The 25691-nt window shown below is 39.7% G+C and overlaps 1 protein-coding gene across 8 annotated transcripts in view; it reads right to left on the reverse strand.

Moving 5' to 3' along the window:
• LOC111862809 (zinc finger protein 431) overlaps nt 1-25691 on the reverse strand; it is a 42023-nt gene that overhangs the window by 7846 nt on the left and 8486 nt on the right. For 3 of the 8 annotated variants that reach the window (XM_023848515.2, XM_023848511.2, XM_023848510.2), the window contains 5 exons: nt 24888-25043; nt 15698-16504; nt 6428-6586; nt 4220-4375; nt 2225-2380 (listed from right to left, as the gene is read on the reverse strand). In XM_023848515.2, coding sequence (XP_023704283.1) covers nt 2225-2380; nt 4220-4375; nt 6428-6586; nt 15698-16504; nt 24888-25043 — 1434 coding nt within the window. The remainder of the gene's footprint in view (nt 1-2224; nt 2381-4219; nt 4376-6427; nt 6587-15697; nt 16505-24887; nt 25044-25691) is intronic. The other 5 variants (XM_023848512.2, XM_023848516.2, XM_023848513.2 and 2 more) reach the window with 5 other exon arrangements.

The raw sequence follows: 25691 nt of genomic DNA on the forward strand, positions 1-25691 counted from the left end.
TGTTGGATGTTGTTGAACACTGTGATTGAAATAACTAATTCATACTTCAGTGTAATGTAAAAAAAGTATTAAATAGGCCATGAGATGACATAAAAATGAGGTTGAATAAATTTAAATACAGGTATGCCTATAGTATTATGAAGGTACAGTATTACAGTACTACTTTATAAAAATTTGTCTTAACCGGGTTTTCGATTAACCGTGATTTCCATCCCCACCATTATCCCGGATAATCGAGAGTTGACTGTACTTCCCCTTGTCATCAACAGACAGCAGCCCTGTTCTCTTTGTGATGATTCTCTGACTATGCACTACATTCTATTCATCAATATACACCACACATCTAAAAATGCTGCAGTAGCAGGAGAATACAGGCAGGATGGATGTCATTTAAAGTACTCTTCAAAAAGTTAAGACTTGTTTTAATACTTCAGGAAAGCCATCTGAGAGAAACCAAAAAATCCCTCAGCCAACTGGGATACATGAACTCAGGCTAGTCACCTCATGCTAGACATGTTCAGAATCCTGACACAGTCAACAGGGCAATGACTTTTACACATTACAATTTCTCCCCAGTAATACCTCAATAAATATTTGAAGAGCTACTATAGTGAAAGCTTCTGCATGATGTGCCTGTCAACTACAGTCTCCAAGCGCATGCTACTGTACTATACATTCAGTCAGACATGTTACTTCCTGGGTCAACATGCCAAATGAGAATTACGTCTTGATAAAAGTGTGCATATACATTACCCAGGCAAAAAGCAGGCAAAGATTCCGACAAAAATTACAGAAAGTTACACCTCCAAAACGAAACAAACAAAATGTTCACACAATTGTATGTAAATTCTGACATACAGACTTATTACTGCACAAAGAGGAATGGAAGAAAGAAAGGGAGAAGGGAATGAAAGACAGAGTGAAAAAAAAAGGGGGTGGGGAACTGAATAAAAATGGCCAGTTCTCACTGAAGACAAACTATGGCTGAATACTCTTCACAAAAGATATTTGCAAACTTTTGAGAGGTAACCAGGATTTAAAGTTGGAGATTTCAAATTTCAGCTCTAAAGTCTTAAGAAAGTCTGAAGAGACTAAGAAGAAACTTCAAGAGCAAATATGAATATTTTATAGAGGTACTGGGAATGCCTATGTATCAACAGGGACCATTACTAGCATCTGCTGTGACCTGGATCTGTTTCTAATCTGTTGAGCTACTGTCATGACCAGGGCCTGGATTTTGATGACCTGAAAATATTAAAAAAATGACTGAAAAAATCCAGAAAAATGACCTAAAGGAGAAAAGAAAGAACACTTCGCTTCAATGTTATTCAAATTTCAGAAAACATATGAAGAAAAATTCCCTAAAATGGCCAAAAATGACAAGAAATACCCTTAAAAGTCCAAAAATTTACCGAAAAATTACCTATAAAATTTATATTTCTGAAACCAGCAGCTCATATCTGAGACTTATATATTTAAGAGCATCGCATAGGATACATGGAAAAAAAGATGAAATGTCATCAAAATGTGCCATGACTCTGAGCTCAGAATGCGAGATGAGGCAAGTGGCCTGTACCTTCCATTTATGCACAGTCTCCCCTGGGTCTCTTCATTTCAGGCCATCCAACTAAAAATTTATATGCAGTTCCCATCTTTCATATAATTTATCCATCTCATCATTCTGCATTCGATCTAAGAATATCCTGTAATCAGCAGAATTTGTGAAGCTTCCCAATATGCAGTTTTCTGCAGCCACATGCTACTTTCTCCCTCTTAGGAACAAACAGAGACCATACCCCAAAACAATACAAACAAGTGAAGTTACAGTTTTGTGTATATCTGTATCATATATTTTGTGCCAGCACGCAGGAAAGTGAAACTTTACCTAAATAATGGCAGCTACCGTTCCCTGAATTGAATCTGCTTTAAATTTCCTACTGAATTATTTTTCCCCCAATTTACCCCAAATGTTATTTCACATATATTTTCTTAAGACAAAGTGGAAATGGTACACCACAGGTCATATGCAATGACAAACAATCCAACCAAGACATATCAAAAATGACACTTCAAAATATACGAAGTGTGTTCAAAAAATGACGGGAATTTCCGTATTTTNACCAGAGCAGAGTTGTCTTGTAAGGATAGACAAAAAGATGGAAATTAGGAAAACAACAGGCAATTTTGGTCTCAGTCAAACAGTGAGCACAGACATACATCTCACCTCATGTTCAGCCTTTATTCCTACAAATGTCATTGGCACAGAATGCTCCTTCTCCACTTCTACATCTGAGACTTCTTCGACTTTGATATTCATGGCCTGATTTACATCAGGGGAAGAGGCTGAATGTGTCTCATTACAGGGGCCTGGTACATGTTTCTGTAAAACCACCATACACTCATCAGCTATGGCTGTGCTCTCTCACTACAGGATATACAACACATTTTCATATGAACGACCATTCTGTACTGCATCAAGCCAACAGCAGCTGCCACATACACATTTTATTCCTTGCACTTTTCAAAACTGTTACTGAGAAGTGAACAGTCTCTCAGGCACTGTACAAACTGCCTGCCACTTATGGAGACATATAAGTTCATTACAGTGTTCACAACAGCCTGCCTCAAGTCCCCATCCTAAGAGAAACAAGTTCAGTCCATTCTTTACAACCTTACTTTTGTAGCGGCTTGTTGATTAGCATCACCTCTGTGACACACTCACCTCTAACCAGTCATACCACATGTCTGAGGCAACTTGAAGTCTGCACTTAGACTGAGGCAGTCCTCCTCCTTGTCATACTGGTGATCTTTCCCTGACTACACTATTCATCAATATACCCCAGACATCTAAGAATAAGATAATGGTGCAATAACAGATAAATTTAGGCAGGAACGATGCCACTTAAGGAAGTCTTAAAGGGGTTAACACTTGTTTTAATACTTCAGGAAGGTCATTCACGACCCACTTGCAAAATCCCTCAGCCAACTGGGCCGGATGAACTCAGGCTAGTGATCTCACACTCCATGTGTTCAGAATCCTGACACAGTCAACAGGGCAATGACTTTTACACATTACAACTTCTCCCAGTATTACCATGATAAGTATTTGAAGAGCTACTATACTGAAAGTTTCTGCACTATGTGCCTGTCAAGTGTAGTCTCCAAGGGCACGCTACTGTACTACACATTCAATCAGACATGTTACTTCCTGGGTCAACATGCCATCGGAGAATAATTACGTATTGATAAAAGTGTGCATACACATTGCCCAGGTAGAGAGCAAGCAAAGATTCTGACAAAAATTACAGAAAGTTACAAAACAAACAAAATAGTCACCCAAGTGTGCATAAACGTAGACATATAAAATCATTATTCCACCAAAGGAATGGATGTGTGGGCAGAGAGACTGGAGGAAGGAAAAGGAACCACTGCCAGTATTTGCTGTGAGGGGGCACTGTGTTTCACAATCTGTTGGCCTAGTCGCATGTTCACTATGCCACGACTCCAAACAGACGCAATGTGAAATGACACAAGTGGCCTCTCTCTCTCTCTGGCCCAACCAGCTGACAGGTCTTCAGGAGAACCTTATGCAACACGTGACAATATTGTACCTTCCCTCTATGCATATTCTCCCAAGTGGTCCCTTCACTTCAGGTGTTCCCACTCAAACTTTATAAGCAGTTCCAGTCTCTGCCATACACGCTACATAACCCATCCAACTCATCATTCTGTAATCAAGAGAATTTGTGAAGCTTCCAAATATGCAATTTTCTGGAGCCATGTTACTTTCCCCCCTTTGGAGAGATCACAAACCATGTTCTACAACAATTTGAACACCAAGTGAAATTACACTTTTGTATATATTTGTATCTTATATTTTCTGATAGTACAATACATCGGAAAGCAAAACATAATTTCAATAATGGCAGCTGGCATTCCCTGAACTGAATCTGCTTTAAATTTCCTACAAAATTATTATTTTTTTCAATTTAATGTAACTGATATTTCACAGGTATTCCCTTAAGAAAATGTGGAAATGGTACACCACAATCAATGTGAATTAAAAGACTGTTCAATCAAGACATACCAAAAAGGACTATTCAAAATGCATTAATCAGAGCAGTATCGACAGGCAAATGGAGACAAGGCAGACAGCAGACAAATATGACTGTGTGTAAAATCTACCAAACAGTGGGCACAAAGGGAACGCACATCTCACCTCATGTTCAGCCTTTATTCCTACAGATGTCACTGGCACAGGATGTTCCTCCTCCACTTCTACATCTGAGACTTCCTCGACTTTGACATTCATGGCCTGATTTGCATCAGGGGAAGAGGCTGGATGTGTCTCACTACAGGGGCCTGGTACATGTTTCTGTAAAACCACCATACACTCATCAGGATATATAACAGTGTTCCTCAACTGCCGGGCCGCGGCCCAGTACTGAGACATGGCATCAATTATACTGGGCCCTCATCTTATAGAAAAAAGTATTTACTGGGCTGAGGTCTGACAAGGTTGAGAACCACTGATATACAACACACTTTCATTTGAACGACCACTCTGCACTGCATCAAGCTAACAGCAGCTAACACATACTCATACACATTTTATTCCTCGCACTTTTCAAAACTGTTACTAATAATTACATGGAGCAGTATTCTCCTTCTGCAGATGTGACTGGTCTCTCAGCTACCGCACAAACTGCCTGCCACTTATGGAGATAGACAGTTCATTACAGTGTTCACAACAGCCTGCCTCAAGTCCCAATCCTAAGGGGAACAAATCCAGTCCATTCTCTACAACCTTACTTTTGTAGCGCCTTGTTGATTAGCATCAGCTCTGCGACATGGTGACCTCTGCATAAAGTTATACCACATCTCTGCACTTAGACTGATGCAGCAGCAGAATACAGGGAGGAAGGATACCACTTAAGGCAGTCTTTAACGGGTTAACACTTGTTATACCTGTCAGCAAAATCCCTCAGCCATCAAAGCAACGGGAACTCAGGCCTGTCATCCCACACTCTTATGTGTTTGCACTCCTGGCACAGTTGACAGGCTACTAACATTTACACATTACAAGTTCTCTCCAGTAACACCCAAATGAATATTTGAATAGCTACTCTGTATAAAGTCTTTGTGCCATCTACCTCTCAAGTAAACTTTCCAAGCAGATATGCAATTTCCAGACATGTTACTTCTTTCATCAAAATACTGTCTGAGAATAATTACATTTTACAGCGGTCTGCATACACATTACCCATGTATAGAGCAAGCAATGATTTTGACAAAATTTATTGAAAGTTACACCTCCCCCCGCCAAAAAAAATACTCACACGGTCATACATAAATTTACACATATAAAATCATTAGTCCACCAAAAGAAGAAAAGTAAAAAAACAAAGAGAGAAAGGGGGAAAACTGAGTCTAATCAGCCAATGCTCACTGAAGACAGACTAAATTAAATCACTTCTAGAAGTGAACACTCTTCTCAAACAAAATCACTTACATGCTTTAAAAAGGTCATATGGATTTAAAGTTTGTCATTTCAGGTTTTACGTTTCAGCTCTACAAAGTCTACTCAATCTCCAAAGAGAAACTTCTAGAACAAATGTGATTTTTTATGGAGATACTAGGAATGCCTGCTGTGAGCGGTGGCTGTTCTTCACAATCTGTTGGCCTAGTCTCATGTTCACTGTGTCATGACTCTGAGCATATGCAATGCGAGATGACACAACTGGCCTCTCTCTCTGGCCCAACCAGGTGACAAGTCTTCAGGAGAACATCAGGCAAATTCATTGTACCTTCACTCTACACAGTCTCCCAAGTGGTCCCTTCACTTCAGGTTTCCTGACTCAAACTTTATAAGCAGTTCCAGTCTCTGCCATACATGCTACATGACCCATCTAACTGATCATCCTTATTTGATCTGTGGGGTTTTCTTATGTTGTGTAGTCTTTGTCATTACTCCTATGACAACCCACTTCTTCGGAACAATTTGTTGGCCCTGAAAAGGACCGTGGTTGCTGAGATGATTGACCGGTGAGGTAGCGCGGCGCGCGCCGGTAAGGAGAAAGGCTTGCTGCGGTGAAAGGCTAGTGGAAAGGCTAGGCCGTGGCTGGANCCTAAATAATGGCACCTACCGTTCCCTGAATTGAATCTGCTTTAAATTTCCTACTAACTTACTATTCTTTATTTCTCCAAATATTATGTCATGCATATTTCCTTAAGACAAAGCAGAAATGGTACATAACAAGCAAGCTGCAATGAAAACAAACCAATTGAGACATATCTAAAAGGACTCTTCAAAATCCCTTCGCCAGAGCTGTAGCGACAGACAGATGGAGTTCAGAGAGACAACATGCAAATCTGGTCATGCATGAAATCTGCCACGCAGTGGGCACACAGGGAACACACAGCTCACCTCATGTTCAGCCTTTATTCCTACAAATGTCATTGGCACAGGCTGCTGCTCCTCCTCCACTTCTACATCTGAGACTTCCTCGACTTTGATATTCATGGCCTGATTTGCATCAGGGGAAGAGGCTGAATATGTCTCACTACAGGGGCCTGCTACATGTTTCTGTAACACCACCGTACACTCATCAGCCATGGCTGTGCTCTATCATTATACAAAATTACACCATTTTGTTCAGCATCAAACTGATATGAGCTGCTCTGTACATAACTCATAGCAGAGTCCTTCTTCAGTAACCAAAACTCATTCTGCCAGTCAATATATTTCCTGCCTTTTTGCAGTGGTGGATGTTAGGAAAACCCCAAGGCAGAGGGAGAACTTGCTCTCTCAGCACAAAAGGAGACCAAGTGTGTTAACAGTTCTCATTTAATTAATCTTATAACTTGGTATGTCATGCACACCCTCTCGCTCTCATGCCTGTACAATACAGCAGCTCTTCGAAATGCGCCAGCACTCATGAACAGTCTTAGCAAGCCTCAACATACTGCCTCACAATACCTGTGACAGGATGGATGGAGGTACCACAAGATACATTATATGACTGCCTCTCCCATCAACACATCATGCACAACTGAAGCCTGACTGTAAAACTTTTTTATTTTCATTTCTTGTATGTAAAAATGTTAGGATCCTTAGAACCTGAAAAGATGGACAGATTTCATTTACACTGCGATTTAATGAGTTCATCCAACCTGGGTCAGTGCCCAGTGAATATAAACATTTGAGGTCCATAAACAGAGGCCCTAGAGATGGGCCCCAAAACACAAAATGGCGATATTCTCCAAAATGTGTCTAATGACTGATTCAATTTTAATGACACATGAGATGATCTCTCCCAACAAACTACATAAGTGGTAACTTCACGGAAATAATAAGAGCTCTAGGATTCCAAACGCAAGAAGCTGATTTTGACGGTACTGGCTTTACTGCTGAAATGGATTTCATTGCTGTTCTGCACTCATCAATTAACAATGGTTTGCCAAACCGCACGCTCCTTTGTTTGTATAGCAATGTAATGAATGTTGATGGTATATGATGGGGTATTTGTGCTGTTGCTGCACTAGCATTTTCTGAGTGCTAGCTGACTTATCCAGTTAACATGAACAGTCCACCACTGCATTTATGGAAATGAGGTTTGTTACTGTCTTCACATAACACCGAACAAATCACACCATAACACATTTCATTTTTATGAGATTAATATTAATACAGTCTTCAAACCGAGATGGAAGCAGTCACTTTTACTTTGGGTCTGTGTGCATTTCTTATCTGTCAAAACTGTGCTAGATCACTGGACCCTATCTTCAATGACTTCATGGTTTTAAAATACATTAAGACACTATGTGGTCCCTACTCTGAGTGTGGTCATTCCAGTACGTACCTCATCACACCTTTTTAATATCCATTTTCATATTATCCCTCCACCTATGTCTAGGATTTTCCAGTGGTTCCTTTCCATCTGTCTTTATGTCTAAATTGCTGAATGCATCCCTCTTCTCCCCCATGTGTGCTACATGCCCTGCCCATATAATCCTCCTTGACTTCATTATTCTAGTTACTAGTTACACTTGGTGAAGGGTCACTAATACGAAGATCCTCATTATTATTACAGTTTTCTCTAACCTCTTCCTACTTCACTCCCATCTGGTCCAAATATGCTCCTCAGCATCCAGTTCTCAAACACCCTCAATCTATGTTCTTCCTCTAACATAAAACTACAAGCACAATTATACTTTCGATATTTTAATTTTTACATTTTCAGGCAGCATACAATAAGACAAAAGGTTATCAAATGAATGGCAAGAAGCATTACTCATATTTTGATTCATAACTGCCTGTTCTAAATATCTGAACTTTTTCACATTTTCAAAGTATCTATTAGCTACCTTTGTGTCATAGTTTTGCCCTTAATTCCGACAATGTGACATCAACATTAGTATTACTTTCGCACCATTCACCTCCTTACTAGCATCAGTTAGAGCCTCTGTGCTTCTTTATGCTAAGTGTGTCACGCCATGGTGCACCTTCTGGTTGCCGATGGAAGGGGCAGTCTCCACATATAGACGGTAGATTTAAATACAATAACCCCTCATTATAACGGAGTAACTGGGGGTAGTCTGTTACAACTGAGTGAAAGGGTATTCTCAGAAGTACACCATAGGACAGAGCCTATACATGCAATAAACAGTGAAACAAGCAATGTGATTACATAAAACTTTTTATATTGGGGTTATTTTTATTTAAATAGTTTTATTGCCCAAAACGTAACCGGGGGGGGGGGGGGNTTACGAAATGTTACGCATGGCCACAGCTCTGCCCACTCTGTAACGTAAACACAGCATTTCTTTAGGACGCAAACATAATGTACTCACCATTCTAATTTCAGAGGATCGCCAGCATTATACCGGCTCAAAGAGCAATTCCTCTACATATAAACTTCTTTTTTTCATCAACTCACACTGGCCGCACAGCCAACCATCCTCTTATACATCGCACCGATTATACTAACCATACATACAAAACTCAATCTTCGATCACAGATTACTAAATAACTACCTTATTAATCTGTGATACCTACCTACAGTCTCTGGTACAGGGATATGTAAAGTTGTCCGTGTCTAAGCAAGCACCACGCCACGACGACGTATGGTGGAGTGGATGTACAGATCCACGTTTTCTTGACCTCGGTACCAGTTCGAGGCGAGTGATCTGCTTCATGCTCCTGCTGCTCACTGGATAGGAGCCTGGGTGGCACCCAGAGCCGATCTGGACGATGTGGAGAAAATTCTTGACCATATAGGGACCCCAAACCCGTCTCCTCGGTCATCCTGCCTGTAGCCAGTCACTATATCGACTGCACTATCCAAGCTCTCAATGACTAGTCATTACAATTAGATCTATCTAGCATAAAATGTATTACAAAGTGCAAAACAAGTATATTTATGAATTCCACACAGCTTAAATCAGGTGATTATCTTCCCTCAGACCTAGTACCCTACTTTCATATAAATTAGGGTAGCTTGGTCAATATGGTCACTACATGGGTAGAAAGGTTGTGGTTCAACAATACCAGGTCAAATAAGAGTTTGTTCAGTATAAACACTGGTAACTTACATACGAAATTCAATTACTTGAGATTACTGGGAATGGGAATAGACCATTAAAGATAGTCCTGGTTTAGTTTGAGTGACCTGGGACAGCTCAGTCAATATGACTGGCTCCAGGCCAGACAACCCTGGTCACCCACTATTAGATTATCTGCTGCCTAGATGACCAGGGCTGGATTATGAGGTGAGCTCAGTATTTCATAATCTATTTTTTTAATTTGCTTAGATAATGTGGGACCCTCAACATCTCACAACCCCATGGCCCTTCACGGGCCTGGTTCGGGGATAGCTTCACTTTTACTTTTAGAGGGGGGGGGGAGTCCGACTGGGTCCACTTGGCACAGCAGCCACTGACTGGCCTATTGTAGCCTGCCCCGGGTGAGTATGATGATGGAGAATTTGCTGGAATGAAGATTGGCAGGGGAAACCTAAGTACTCTGAGAAAACCCACCCCGCCACTTAGTCCACCACAAATCCCACTAGACCAGACCCGGGATCGAACCCGGGCAGCTAGCGACTAACCACTTGAGCTATGGCACGGCCTTTTCATTATCCATAATAAGTATACTGACTGCCTACATGCCTGAATACTGTGCTTCAATTTCTGCCTATGGCAGAAAACTTTCTGTCGCCATGTCCCGACTGGCTATGGAGTCTATTCACACAATTAAATTGACACAGAGTTCTTTTCATGGCTAGGCTGCAGCCAGGAGGGTATCCCTGACAACTTACCTGTAGCAAATATTGGGTTAAGCATGAGTAAAAATATATAATGACATGGGGGCTGAAAGCCGGAATAGTGTAACAAGAAAAGTCACCCATCGCTAGGCAACAGCCTACCTAACACATTACGCAACAATAAAATGTCTGGATAAAGTCAGCCCACAACAGTATTAACATCATAACCAGGGAGTACTTCTGTGCATGGATCAGAACTAAGCGTATGAAAGACTACAGTGCCATACAAAAATTCCTGAAAATAATCTCCACTTCTTTAAATCTTACACAGTCAGATATACATGTTAATGCAATGGGCATTCTCCTTGCTTTCACTATGGTGCAGCAAATTATGACAGAGCTGTCAGACACTATGACAGAAATTGAAAAGGTTGCTGTCATAACTAATGTAATGTTTGGAGTGTTGAAGAATAATGCAAACAATTCCTGGACCTCTGAAAGTCAAAGTATTCAGTACTAACAGCAATGGGAGGCAGGCGTATAACATGGCCCTCTTCTCAGAGACATATCTGAAATCTCGTATGACATTTATATTTATTGGACTGACCGTAAAAACTGGCACAAAGGATGTTTTTCAGCAGGGAAAAGAGGTATTCCTCACAGATGCACACAGACTTGCTTCCCCTCTGTTCAGTAGAAGCAACAAGGTCTGCAGACTGGGTGGAAACAATGAAATGTTGTTTGCAGCTTTTTGTAAGTCTCAACAAAGTGTATGAAGCGACAGACATCACAGACCTATTAGGTTTTAGAAATGTCTATCCTCGCAGAAGACCTGAATATAAAGCATCATGTTTGGAATAGCAAAGTTTCAAACCCCTTAGGCTTGAAGCTCTTTGAATTATTTGTTTGTTCTAACTTTGAAATCTCAACTCCACAGAGCTCTACACATAACCCACATGACGGTAGTAGAGGTGATGTATATGAGAACATCTGAATGTGAGAGGTCGCTGTCACTGACATCCAGGACTCAGATCACCTACCAATAATATTCAGAATTCTGGACCCTGTTAAAATGAAAGAAGCTTTAGACCCAGTTGAAAAGCTGACAGGCTGGGAGGTTTCAAAGCCTCACATCTGAACTAATTTTGTAACAGCACAAAATGTTATGAGCTCAAACTGGATAAAGCAACTCAAAGTAATATGAAGATCTGAACTCTAAACATAGGGTGTAATTTCTCAAACTGGAGCATGATTTGCAATGTTGCATGTGCTGCCCAGACACCGTTCCTCAACATTACACTTATTTCAGGCAGCCCCTAAAAAACAGTAAATGTGCAGTTTTACTCTATGGCAAGCATGGGAGACATGGAGGAAAACATGCAAATTATTAGTAACATATGAAAGGGAGAGACATCTTGAGGAAATAAATATAACATAAAAGTTAATTTCCCCTGCCACTTCAGTGTCTCAAGGCAGTCATGGTAATGCACCATTTTGATTTCAAAAGAGCCACTGAATTTTCTAGTGAGCACGTGATAATTGGTTTTGTTTGCCCTGTGGAGGCACTGAATATTTTTAACTGTCAGTACTATGCATATATGAGGACAAGAAATATAAGCATTTAGGGTGACACAGAATTGTATGCCATCATGTTTGCCATACTAAATAAAAGAGACAAACCATTCTCAGAAGTTCATAATGTATCCTCACACCTTTCACTTAGCTGGAACTGTGAACACTCCCTCCTATATATCCAAGCATCATGTGACTAGCCACAGAACATATTCTTGCACCAAGCAGATGGACATTAATTAATTTTCATTCAGATTCTGGGAGCACAACAGTATCTTACACATGACAGGAACACAGCCAATGTGCACTTTGTATGGAATGACCCCTTCAGCCATTGGAAAGATTTATTACGTACCCTAGGGATCCAAACAGGCCACACTGTTTACGCATTGATGTCTACTCTATTTAGTCAGCGCTATCTTACACACATCACACAAAGATGGCTTCTTGTCATTATGTGTGTGATGATGTGTCATTAAATGACTCCTGTTACTCAATGATTTATTACTAGGGGCCGGATTTTAATGCAAATGCATATTTCTTCTTGAAACCAAAAAGTACACTCATTTGGATATATGTATGAATTACTTCATTTCTTAAATTTTAGACAGCTGGGATAACTCAGTCGGTATAACAACTGGATACGGGCTGGAGGACAGAGGAGTCAGAGTTCGAGTCCCAGTGAGGCAAGGATTTTCACTTCTCCATGTCGTCCAGACTGGCTTTGGGGTCCACCCAACCTCCTATACAATGGGTACCAGGGGCCCTTTCCTCGGGGTGTGAAGCTGACCACTCACCTCCAAATAGTGCCAGGGTCAAGAAAATGTGGATCTATACATCCGCTCCCCATACACCATCATAATGTTGTGTTCAATTAGTTAAGAACAGGGCCACTTTTACGTTTTTTACCTTAAATTTTAGACAAGGTTTGATGGTGCACATAAATGTACTTTTCCTGCTTTATGAATAAGCATAATATCTTTTAAAATCTCTAGAATTACGCTGCATATTTGCTTTCAAAATGTTTATCATTATATATATTTTCTAATTTTATGTTCAAATTTTCAATCATCGTCGTGTGTATACAATTTTTCTTTTCCCTATCAGAATATGCTCTACATGTGACTCGCAACATTTTGTCATATAAACAGCAAGTTGAGTCTGGATTCATGTTTCTGATGCAATACCCAGGACAGAACTTCCCTGATCCCTCTATTCGTAACTTGCCTCAACCGCATACCATCAAAGTACCTGCGAAGGGATTAGTCGGAAGCATATTCAGATGTAGCTCCTAGCAATGTAATTCTATTCAACTGATACTGGACTTCATTAATTTATTTCTGAAGTCTCCATCAGGTTTGCTAGATTTCTTCATTTGGAGCTGGGGGTCATTCACATTAGTGGTGACTGGTCTGTGGTGAAGTTTGTTTAGCTTTTGTAGTCATGCCGAAAGTCAATGTAAGTCAGAATACTAAATTACTGCTCTATCAACGGGAGTCTGAAGGAAAGATGATAACTATGGAAAACAAAAATCCTTACTGCTGAGCATGTGAAGAAACAGTTGTGAAAAAAAGATAGTTCTTCAGCATTTAAACACTAATATATACAATGAGAATATTAAAATTAAATCCACAAAAAGTGCTCCTGTTCAAAAATTGCTTAGTGAATTTTCTAATAGTGTTTCAAAGTTCTCCTCTGACTTGTGTGAAGCTTTTCTAGCAGCAGATATTCCGCTGTGGAAACTAACCAATCATACTCTGAGAAAATTCACAGAGAAGTATACACAGTACAAAGTGTCAGATGAATCTACTGTGTGCAAAAATTACACGAAGCAGTGTTACGATCATACAACTGAAAACATTAGAGATAAGATTCACGATAAATTTATGTGGGTATCAATTAACAAAACAAGACTGTGAGGGATGATTACTGCAAATATTATAGTTGAATCTCTTAATGAGAATGAACAATCTACCCCATATCTTCTTGCGGTAGAACATTTGAAACCACAAATAGCTCTGCAGTTTCCAAATTTTTTATTGATTCCAGGAATTTACTATGGCCAAATGGCATTCAGTATGAGTGCATATTGCTCTTTGTGACTGATGCCACAAATTATATGATCAAAGCTGGTACTGCTCTTAAGGTGATATTTCCAAATATGAGACATTTAACTTGCCTTGCCCATGGGTTGCACAGTGCTGCAGAAACAATTTGTGCAAATTTTCTGCTTGGTGACAAGTTGGGTCTTCTGTGAAGAAGGCATTTGTTAAAGCACCATATAGAACAAAGCCTTTAAAGCAGTAGTACTGAATGTTCCATTTCTGTCAGAACCAATTTTAACGAGCTGGGGCATGTGGCTGTGTGCAGTGAATTATTATACTGAACATTTAAAAACAGTGGGGAATGTCGTGAATACATTTCATCCCAAAAGTGCAGCATCAATTCAAATTACTCAAGATGTACTAAATAATGCAGAACTAGAACCTAATTTGTCCTATGTATCTGCTCACTTCTCTCAGCATCCATCCATTTCCCACTGGAGGTCAGCAATAGCAAGATCACTTTGTATCAATCGTTAAGTGTATTCAAAACCACTGTTTTCAAATTGAATTTGGTTCCTGGAAGAGTTGGTGAAGTGGTAAAGGAAAAAGTACACAACATTATTTAAAAATGCCAGGATATTAACAAATTTGTGAAACTCAAGAAATTTTGGCCTGTAAACGTACTAAACTGCCAAGTAAAAAAAAATCACTAACAGTGGATAAAATAGCAGCTTTTGTGCATGCAACCTTGAGGTGGAAAGAAGTGTTTCCTGCTACAAGGACATCTTATGAGACGACAGGGGGCGATTAACTATGGAAAACCTAAAACATTTAGTAACTGTGAACTGCAACAGAAGAGAAGTTCAAAGATTGGAGAGCGAAATGTAAATACCATTGGCTTTTTTTTAAAATTGTAATGAAAAAATACTGTCTTTCTGTGTGATTTGTATTCAAGTATAGCTTTCATTGCAAGTGAATCATTCAGTGATTACATAAAAATTAAATTAAACGTTGATTAGGTGGTCTTAAAATAATGTAAAATCAATTTTAATATTTGGTATGAACTTTTTGGAGCCAGAGTAGCATAGTTGGTATAGGAACTGGCTACAGTCTGGATGACCAAGAGGCCGGAGATCAACTCCTGGTAGGGTCAAGAATTTTCACTTCTACATGTCGTTAGATCAGCTCTGGGGTCCACCCAACCTCCTATACAATGGGTACCACGGGCTCTCTCCCAGGGGTAAAGTGACCGAGGCATGAAGCTGACCAGTCACCTCCAAGTAGTGCCAAGGTCAAGAAAATGTGGATCTATACATCCACTCCCCGTATGCCTTCATGGCTTGTGGTTAATTAGTTAAACAGAAGACAACTCTTTGAACGTTCATGTGCATATTTTACATGAATATTTTAAAACTTTTTCATGCATAAATGCATACACATTTAAGGGATTATTAGGGCATAAAAATCCGGTCCCTATTTATTACACAAACCACATCAAAATAACCATTCCCTCTATGCATTGGTGTCTTTAGATAACTCTTATGAATGGATTTACTGCACACACCAAAGGAAAATGGCTGCTCCCCACTGTGTGTGTCTTGATATGTAATTAGGTGATTCCCCTTAATAAATTACTTATTTAACACTTATCAAGACAATAGCCGCTCCCCACTGTGTATGCCCTGATGTCTCTTCAGGTGACTCTTATTGCTGAACGACTTATTACACACACTACATGAAAATGGCCGCTCTCCACTATGTATGCGCTGATGTTCCTTCACATGACTCTGATGCCTGAATGATTTATTACACACCTCACAAGAGAATGGCCGCTCCAAACCATGTGTGCTCTGATGTCGCTTTAGGTGACTCTTACTGCTGAAAGACTTACTACACACATCACATGAGAACGTTCGCTCTACACTATGCATGGACTGATGTTCCTGCAGAAGACTCTGATTCCTGAAAGATTTATGACATACATCACAAAAGGACGGCAGCTCCCCACTGTGTACTCTCTGATGTCTATTTAGATGACTCTTACTGCTGAAAGCCTTATTACACACATCACATGAGTATGGCCGCTCCCCACTATGTATGCGCTGATGTTCCTTTAGACAACTTTGATGCCTGAATGATTTACTACACACATCACAGGAGAATGGCCGCTCTCCACTATGTATGCGTAGATGTTCCTTCAGATGACTTGGATGCCTGAATGATTTACTACACACTTCGCAGGAGAATGGCCGCTCTCCACTATGTATAAGTTGATGGGCCTTCAGATTATTATGCCGATTGAATGACTTCTTACACACATCACATGAAAATGGCCGCTCTCCACTATGTATGCGGTGATGTTCCTTCAGACTATTCTGACTGAATGATTTTTTACACACTTCACAGAAAAATGGCCGCACCCCACTATGTATGCGTTGGTGCACCTTCAGATTATTCTGCCGACTGAACGGTTTCTTACACACATCGCAGAAAAATGGACGCTCTCGGTTACGTACGCGCTGACGCTCCTTCAGATTACTCTGACTGAATGACTTATTACTCATATCAGAGGAAAGTGGGTGCTCCTCACCATGTACAAGTGGATCTTCATTCAGCAAACTCTGTTCAAGAAGAAAATAAAAATATTACAGCCGTTCCCATTAAGAACAGAAATGAGACTGAGACCAAGGTGTCAATCAGGCAACTATACATTACCTTACTGGTTGGAGGTGAGAACTACACATATTTTCAATAGGACAACAATGCACCAGCACACAGAAGACTGTTGGAATATGTTATGTTGCTATGAACTGTCCTTCATGCTGGATGCTACCATCTTAATGTGAGGTCAGAAATTTGAATTAAATCTTGCCATTACACATATTGAACCTGCTCACAACAAAATGTCTGCATTTCTGTAGTGTCAGTAACATGGCCACAAATGACTGCATAAGGTTCTGTTCTTGTGTAGGACTGATGTCAAACTATACAGCTATCTGAACATTCACAATTTTCATTCTTTTTTTGCAATAGTGAGAAATCCTCCACTTTAATATTGTATTCTTACAAACTGCAAGTAACTTCATGGAGCTCAGTCCTTCTTGAGAAGCCAGTTGCTGCTTAACTAAGCAACAAACTCATTTTTTTATGAAACTGGAAGATTCATAAATGTGTCAGAGGAGCTCATCTCTGGTTCCTATCCTGTGGAAACTGAATCCATTTCACACCCTCCCACACTATTTTAACATGTATTCTAATATTATCCTCCTGTTTACATCTATGTTATGTAAGTGGTTTCTTTAATTCTGGGTTTTTGGCTACAATTTTGTTATATATAGAATGCTGCAGATCCTTTATAAATCAGAGAGGATACACAGGAACCTGGTGCCTATAATGTGACAGACAGAAATGTTTAAATTTGACTTCACACATTTATTTTCTTGAAGTAGGTGGTGGTAAGAAGCAAGAACCCTAAACACACAGACAAACAAAACTGCATGAAACATTTTTCTTGCCCAACATTTCCATTGTAGATTATTTAATTATGGAACCAATAATATGAAAGTTAAACTGTGGTCCCACAGGTGGGAACCAGTGTTTTGGAGGAACATACTACCATCATATTCAGAGATGAAAATTTACCTATTTGCCAGATGACCTGCTCTCACAATCCGGAAGACCGCAATATGAATCAACAGCAAGGGAAACTCAAATCTTATTAATGTCTGATGCATTCATGAACATCCTGTTTACAATGGATGTAACTCAGGAATCCCAGATGTTCCAATTCTGTGTTCCAGCTGTTTCTGGGTCTGTTCCTATGAGCTTCAATTCACATAACTTTTCTTTCATATCTGATATTACTGTCATAAAATATAAGAACCAAGATGATTTGTTGTGGCTTTGTTCGCATCAACCAGGGGAGGAGAGGGTAAGTCAGTTAACCTCTCCCTCCACCCTTATCCAGTAACACACACGCACACGCGCGCACACACACACACACACACACGACAGTTATTAAAATAGTGACAATCTATTATGAAACAAGCAGTTCTGTGAACAACTAATAGCCTATTTTCTTTTGGTATCACATGGATGGCACAGAAAATGACGAGTCCAAAAGCTGGAGGCAGTATTTTCTCTGCAGGCCCCCAGAAATTACACAGCATGTCCCAGAAGGAAAGGTCAATATTCTGAGAGGTCATACTGTCTGTCATTCTAAGCAAAAAATGTATATGTACATGTGTCCTATTCTGAACAGTTTCCAAGTTAGAGATATTTTACTGTACAGTTCCAAAATTGTTGATAAGGAGGAGATATTGCGGACTGTTTCTAATGCCGGTATTTATTGTTCAGTGACAAATTTGGTACAGTTTACCTAGTCTAATATATTTTTGAAAATTCCACTGTCAACATCAACACACTTTGCAGTTCGTGCGAGGATATGGCACATTGCTCATCTGAGTGAATCTTGACATTCCTTTCTTTACACTACTGCACAGTGAAATAGCTCTATCTCAGAAACTGTTCAGAATAGGACACATGTACATATACACTTTTTTGCTTAGAATGACCAACTGTGTGACCTCGCTGAACACTGACCTTTCCTCATGGGACACCCTGCATAAACAGGACAACTTCTGGCTTTCAGGATCTATGGGGGATAGAAAGACGCACAGATGCAAATGTGATCTCATGAGCCTTTTATTTTTTTTAAATAAGGAAAGTAGGCTAGAAACGCATTTGTTTTCTGGTAAGGAAAAGAGCTGCCTTCTTCATATTAATCCCAAAACTATTCATTCTACATGCAGTTTAGCTCCCCATCATAGTTAAATGATACATATACATTGCATGAATTAAGATCTTGATACCCTCTTCCAATACGATTAATTATGCACTTGAATACATAACTCTTCCTGAAGTCATTCTGCAGATTTTCATGAAAACATGGCCTAACAGCTGACAACATATATTTTGAAATCCTTCATATTCTCTTTGCTCCCCCAGTCTACGCTATGCCATGCTATTATGAGACTGTTTAAGAAATGGCTGAAGCAAACACTTTGAATTTAAAAAACTGTACCTGAAGTGAAGATGTACATAAAATATAACAATTAAAACATAAGAGCAACGAGCCAAATTCCAACCCTAACAATAATGGATGTTTTGCACTTTCAATAAATCCACTGTGTCATGTTCTTTTCGCTATGGTTAAAGAGTTCAACTACTTGCATCCTGTACCCATTTATTCAAAACATCAAACAATGAGTTCTCATGAGGTGTAAACAATGACACCTCATACAGTACAGACATTTTGTTTCATATGAGAGGGCACCTCTATCCTATTAACTAACTTGCAACGTCATGAGCCTCCAATACCATCTTATATTTTTATTTTGTCCACGGAACGTATAAAGTATACATACGACTAATGAGATGTTATAAAACATCAATTTTAATCTTGTTTTATATTACAACCTTCAGTTTTATATATAAATGACCGTTGTATTTTTACAAAAACAATCAACTATTTTGTCATTGTATCTAATTTTACTACAGTTCAATAGTATACGTTTGTTGATTTGTATTCACCTGATGGTGGCCGTTAACGGCCAAAACATGTAGCGAGGCATAGCTGGGTATTGACCTAGATACTCCTTAGTTGTTCTGTTGTGACGGAAAAATAAAGTGATATACTCGTAAGTTAGTGTGACCCTGTTTATGCGTGGTGATGTACTCAGCTCAATATTCAATAAAGAATAAAGAATTTACACAATGAAGTCTTCTGTCGTGTACATAATCTGTAGGTCATTAAATTTTAAAGTGATGGTTTCTTCAAAAAGAAAATGTTTATTTTTTGCCATTCTTAAATGTGACTATCCATTTTTGATTAGTGATGAAACTGATGAAAACAAAGTGAGACATCCATGTAACAGCATTTTCTCAATTACTCGTGGAAGTAGAAATACTACTGAGAAACACTTTCATGCAAACAAGCAAAATAAATCACTGTAAATAATGTGTTCTTTCTCTGTGGGAAAAACCAGTGCTGATAAAGGCTTGGAACCTGCAGTAATTGAAGGAAAAGTCGAGTTCCAACTGGTCCTCACAATCAAAGGTTCCAATTGATGGACTGTATCTTGACAATAATTCAGAAACCATCTCAACCAAACTTCAAGCTATTCTGATAAGTGTCCTCGCTCTAGTATCACTCAAGCAAGAGAAGAGCCTCAAGATGTCAAATTTATATCCATAATGACTGAGCAATCCAATCACCAACACACTAAACTTGTTCCTACTTTGGTACATAACACAGTTCCACAGCATGCAGTAAAACTGAAAATTCTTGAGTGCACAAATTTGTGTGGGAAACCTTCAGCAGAGTTAATTGATTGACACAGCAGTTGTCACTTTTGGTAGATAACACTAATGCAAACATCAGCTGGGCTACAAATCTTTTGAAATGCTCAGAAATAAAACAAGGGGAGACATTACGAGTGTGGGATCTGCAGCACATATAACACACAATGCCCTGCAGAAGCAGATTCTTTACGAGTGGACACAATAAGAACCGCAAGCAAGATATATAAGCATTTGTACTGTGAATGTTCATACACTGGAGGATTTGTGTTGGCCTGTTGCTTTGTGCGTGGTGGCAGAAGGAAGCTGATTTCCGAAGTGTCATGTACATTATATATACTTCACACTGTAGACGATCTTGCAAAATAAATAAATGATAATTTTCACATAATAATTGTTCCTGAGAACTGAGAAATTCAATGACAGTTGATAATATCTTCTCTGGCTAACAACTATGTCAATTTTTTAAATATAACTCCTGTTTCAGGACCCATCTCTGTCTCCACTCTGAGGGTCTGATGTGGCGTGAGATTCAGATTATCCCATCTACACACCAGCCCACAGCCTGATATCAAAACTGAGTGTGAGCCAATGAGGTGCTAGAGGGCAGTCATGTGTTTGTCTTGGTCCTGTTTCATTATATTTGCCACTAGGTCACTAGGGCAAGCTGACACTAAAACCCACATCCCTGATGAAGTTTCTTCAGGCTGTTGCTGATCTCAATGGCTTCAGACTGATAGCACAGGAATACTTTATCAATGTTAGCTGGTGCAAAAGTTTTTTATGACTATAACATGTATCTGGAACATTTTTTTCTATTTTGTCAATATGGAATTTTATGTATCTTATGCCTGCTTCAATACAAAACAGAAGTTGTACTCTACAAGCAATGTGCACCAAAATACAATCATCCTGAGATATTTTTGGAAGCATTCTTCAAAATCTATTCATAAGAGAAGAGCTTTGTCACGTGCACAGGCAGACAGATCGATATGGGAAAAACACCTGGCAGTTTTCCATATATGGGACATGAAATCTGTTCAGTGGTGGACACACACACAACTCACCTCAAGTTCAGGGTTTACTGCTGGATATTGTATTGGTACAGGACGCTCCTCTTTTTCCTGTATATGAGACATCCTCGACTTTTCTATTCATGGCCTGATTTACAGCAAGGGAGGATTTTAAATATGTTTCACTACTGGGGCCTGGCACATGTTTCTGTAAATCCACGCAGTTCTGTAACACCACCGTACACTTATCAGCCATGGCTGTGCTCTCTCATTATATACAACTCGAAGACAATGTGAAGTGTACACACAAAGTGAGGTAGCAATTCCAACACTATGCACTGCATTCTATTCCTGAATACACACCAAAGATCTGAAACTTAGATACCGCTCTAAACAACGGTGGAATGCAGCCGAAGAGGCAGCAGGTAGCGTGCCATTTAATGAACTCTTCTCAGGGTTAAGATCTATTTTAATACTGCAAATCCCTCAGCCAACTGGGCTACAGAAACTCAGGCTAGTCATCTCACACTCCATGTGTTCAGAATCCTGACAGTCAACATGGCAATGACTTTTACACATTGCAATTTCCCCTCAGTATTACCATGATAAGGATTTGAAGAGCTACTATACTGAAAGCTTCTGCACTAAGTGCCTGTCAAGTATAGTCTCCAAGCACATGCTACTGTACTCTACATTCAGTCAGACATGTTATTTCCTGGGTCAACATGCCATCTGAGAATAATTACATCTTGATAAAACTGTGCATAAACAATGCCCAGGTAACAAAGCAAGCATAGAATTCCAACATAAATTTCTCAACATTACACTTCCAAATAAAAAAGTATTCACATAATCTTGCATACATATAAACATACATTATCATCCATGATATGCATACACTTTCTGTCTTGTAGTGCACTCAGTTTCACCTGTTACTTCACGAAATGTTTCAGCAACATAGTGCCATCATCAGGTGCCCTAATTACGTTAATCTATTGCACTGCTTGCCCTCATATGTCTTCACAACACCATTTAAAAAGTATTTAAAAAGTGCGTATTTGTCAACTATAATAAATTTACACTCACTAAAACTTGTTAAGATTATTCATCTTATGTGTCTTAATTAAAACTTGCGTGTGGTTCATTCACTATGGGGTCGTTTTTCTTATTTTCTGTGTAAACCGTGTCTTGTGATGTGTGTGCCCTTCTTAGCTGCACAGCACACGCAAGTTTTAATTAAGACACATAAGATGAATAATCTTAACAAGTTTTAGTGAGTGTAAATTTATTATAGTTGACAAATACGCACTTTTTAAATACTTTTTAAATGGTGTTGTGAAGACATATGAGGGCAAGCAGTGCAATAGATTAACGTAATTAGGGCACCTGATGATGGCACTATGTTGCTGAAACATTTCGTGAAGTAACAGGTGAAACTGAGTGCACTACAAGACAGAAAGTGTATGCATATCATGGATGATAATGTATGTTTATATGTATGCAAGATTATGTGAATACTTTTTTATTTGGAAGTGTAATGTTGAGAAATTTATGTTGGAATTCTATGCTTGCTTTGTTACCTGGGCATTGTTTATGCACAGTTTTATCAAGATGTAATTATTCTCAGATGGCATGTTGACCCAGGAAATAACATGTCTGACTGAATGTAGAGTACAGTAGCATGTGCTTGGAGACTATACTTGACAGGCACTTAGTGCAGAAGCTTTCAGTATAGTAGCTCTTCAAATCCTTATCATGGTAATACTGAGGGGAAATTGCAATGTGTAAAAGTCATTGCCATGTTGACTGTCAGGATTCTGAACACATGGAGTGTGAGATGACTAGCCTGAGTTTCTGTAGCCCAGTTGGCTGAGGGATTTGCAGTATTAAAATAGATCTTAACCCTGAGAAGAGTTCATTAAATGGCACGCTACCTGCTGCCTCTTCGGCTGCATTCCACCGTTGTTTAGAGCGGTATCTAAGTTTCAGATCTTTGGTGTGTATTCAGGAATAGAATGCAGTGCATAGTGTTGGAATTGCTACCTCACTTTGTGTGTACNACATTATCATTATGCAAAGAAAGGGAAAAAGGGGGAACCAAATCAAAATGCTAAGTGCTCACTGAAGAAAAATTTAATTAAATCACTGGTAGAGCTGAACACTCTGCTCAAAAACCACACACATGCCCTGCAGAAGTGACCAAGACTTACAGTTCAAGGTTTCAACTGTCAGTCCTGTTGTGTGTTTCCCAGGTAATGGGACAAGGAATGACAGGTTTCGGATTAGATGAATGTTTATTGGACAATTATTTGTTTACACTCACAATTATAATCACTTTCAGTAACGCCTTCAGACGTTCCCTCTTCAATGGCTATACTCTTGCACCGCTATTCTCAATGGAGCCTTCGTTCTTTGTTCTTCATTTACCACTCATTGGATCCTAACTATTCTGGGCTCAGTGCTCTGTATATAGACATGGCATGAACCAACCACAGAAAACACAATGCTGTTTGGCAAGAGATATCATGTATTGTTGTCGGGTGTGTGTACTCACGCATCGTCTAATAACGAATGCCCTATTGTTGCACATTTGTTGCTGTGGTAATTCAACAAGTCAGTCTCTGCTGCTTAAGCACTTCCCTAGGCAACGGTCTGTTTATGTTTCGTTGCCTAGGAACTGCTAGCCGTTGACCACCAATGGACGTTTTACAGTCTGGCCTTCCGGCGGCATGCCACAGTCCTAAAGTCTTCTCTTTTTCCAAGTAGGAACTCCTAGTGCAAATGTCGGTATTTTGGGGGGTTGCTGGGAATGCCCGTCCATCAGTAGGAACCATTTAAGTGTCTGCTGTGAGCGAGGATTGATTTTGTTATCGGTTACCCTCACGTCCATCGCGTCATGACTCCGAACATATGCAGCACTAGATGACTTGAATGTCCCGAGTCTCTCTGGCACAATCAGCTCACAAGTCTTCAGGAGAACCTCAGGCAAATCCATTGTACTTCCCTCTATGCATATTATCCAAGTGGTCTCTACACTTCAGATTTTGCAAATCAAACTTTATATAAGCAGTTCCATTCTCTGCCATACATGTTACATGACCCGCCCAACTCATCATTCTGCATTTTATTTATCTAAGAATATTCTGTAATCAGCAGAACTTGTGAAGCTTATCAATATGCAATTTTCTGCAGCCATATATTAGATTCTCTCTGTTAGAAATGATGAGACACCATGTTCGACAACAATATGAACAAGTTATAGTTTTGTGTACACTTGTACTTGCATCTTACATATTCCAACAGTATGTGGGAAAGCGAAAATACTCTCTAAACAATGGCAGCTAGCGTTCCCTGAATTCAATCTGCTTAAGATTTTTTACTGATTAAAAGTAACTTTTCAATTTATTCCAAATATCATTTCATGTATATTTCCTTATGCCAAAGCGGAAATGGTACACCACAAGCAGTGTTCAATGAAAACAACACAACTGAGACATATAAAAAAGGACTCTTCAAAATCCCTTCACCAGAGCAGTAGCGACAGACAGATGGAGATGAGAGGCACAACATGCAAATCTGGTCATGCATGAAATCTGCCACGCAGTGGGCACACAGGGAACACACAGCTCACCTCATGTTCAGCCTTTATTCCTACAAATGTCATTGGCACAGGATGTTCCTCCTCCACTTCGACATCTGAGACTTCCTCAACTTTGACACTCATGGCCTGATTTGCATCAGGGGAAGAGGCTGGATATTTCTCACTACAGGGACCTGGTACATGTTTCTGTAAAACCACCATACACTCATCAGCCATGGCTGTGCTCTCTCACTACAGGATATACATCAGTGTTCCTCAAGCGTCGGGCTGCGGCACAGTACCTGGTCCTGGCATCAATTATACTGGGTCCTGTTTTACAGAAAAAAGAATTTACTGGGCTGCGGTCTGACAAAGGTTGAGAACCACTGATATAAAACACACTTTCATTTGAACGACCACTCTGCACTGCAACAAGCTAACAGCAGCTGCCACATACACATTTTATTCCTTGCACTTTTCAAAACTGTTACTAAGAAGTGAACAGTCTCTCAGGCACTGTACAAACTGCCCGCCACTTATGGAGACAGAGAGTTCATTACAGTGTTCACAACAGCCTGCCTCAAGTCCCAATCCTAAGAGAAACAAGTTCAGTCCATTCCCTACAATCTTACTTTTGTAGTGGCTTGTTGATTAGAATCACCTCTGTGACAGAGTCACCTCTAACCAGTCATACCACATGTCTGAGGCAACTTGTAGTCTGCACTTAGACTGAGGCAGTCCTCCTCCTTGTCATACTGGTGATCTTTCCCTGACTACACTATTCATCAATATACCCCAGACATCTAAAAATGCTGCAGTAGCAAGGGAGTGAAGGATGCCATTTAAAGAACTCTT

The sequence above is a fragment of the Cryptotermes secundus genome, unplaced genomic scaffold (genome assembly GCF_002891405.2).
Source record: "Cryptotermes secundus unplaced genomic scaffold, Csec_1.0 scaffold462, whole genome shotgun sequence".
Classification (NCBI taxonomy): Eukaryota; Metazoa; Arthropoda; class Insecta; order Blattodea; family Kalotermitidae; genus Cryptotermes; species Cryptotermes secundus.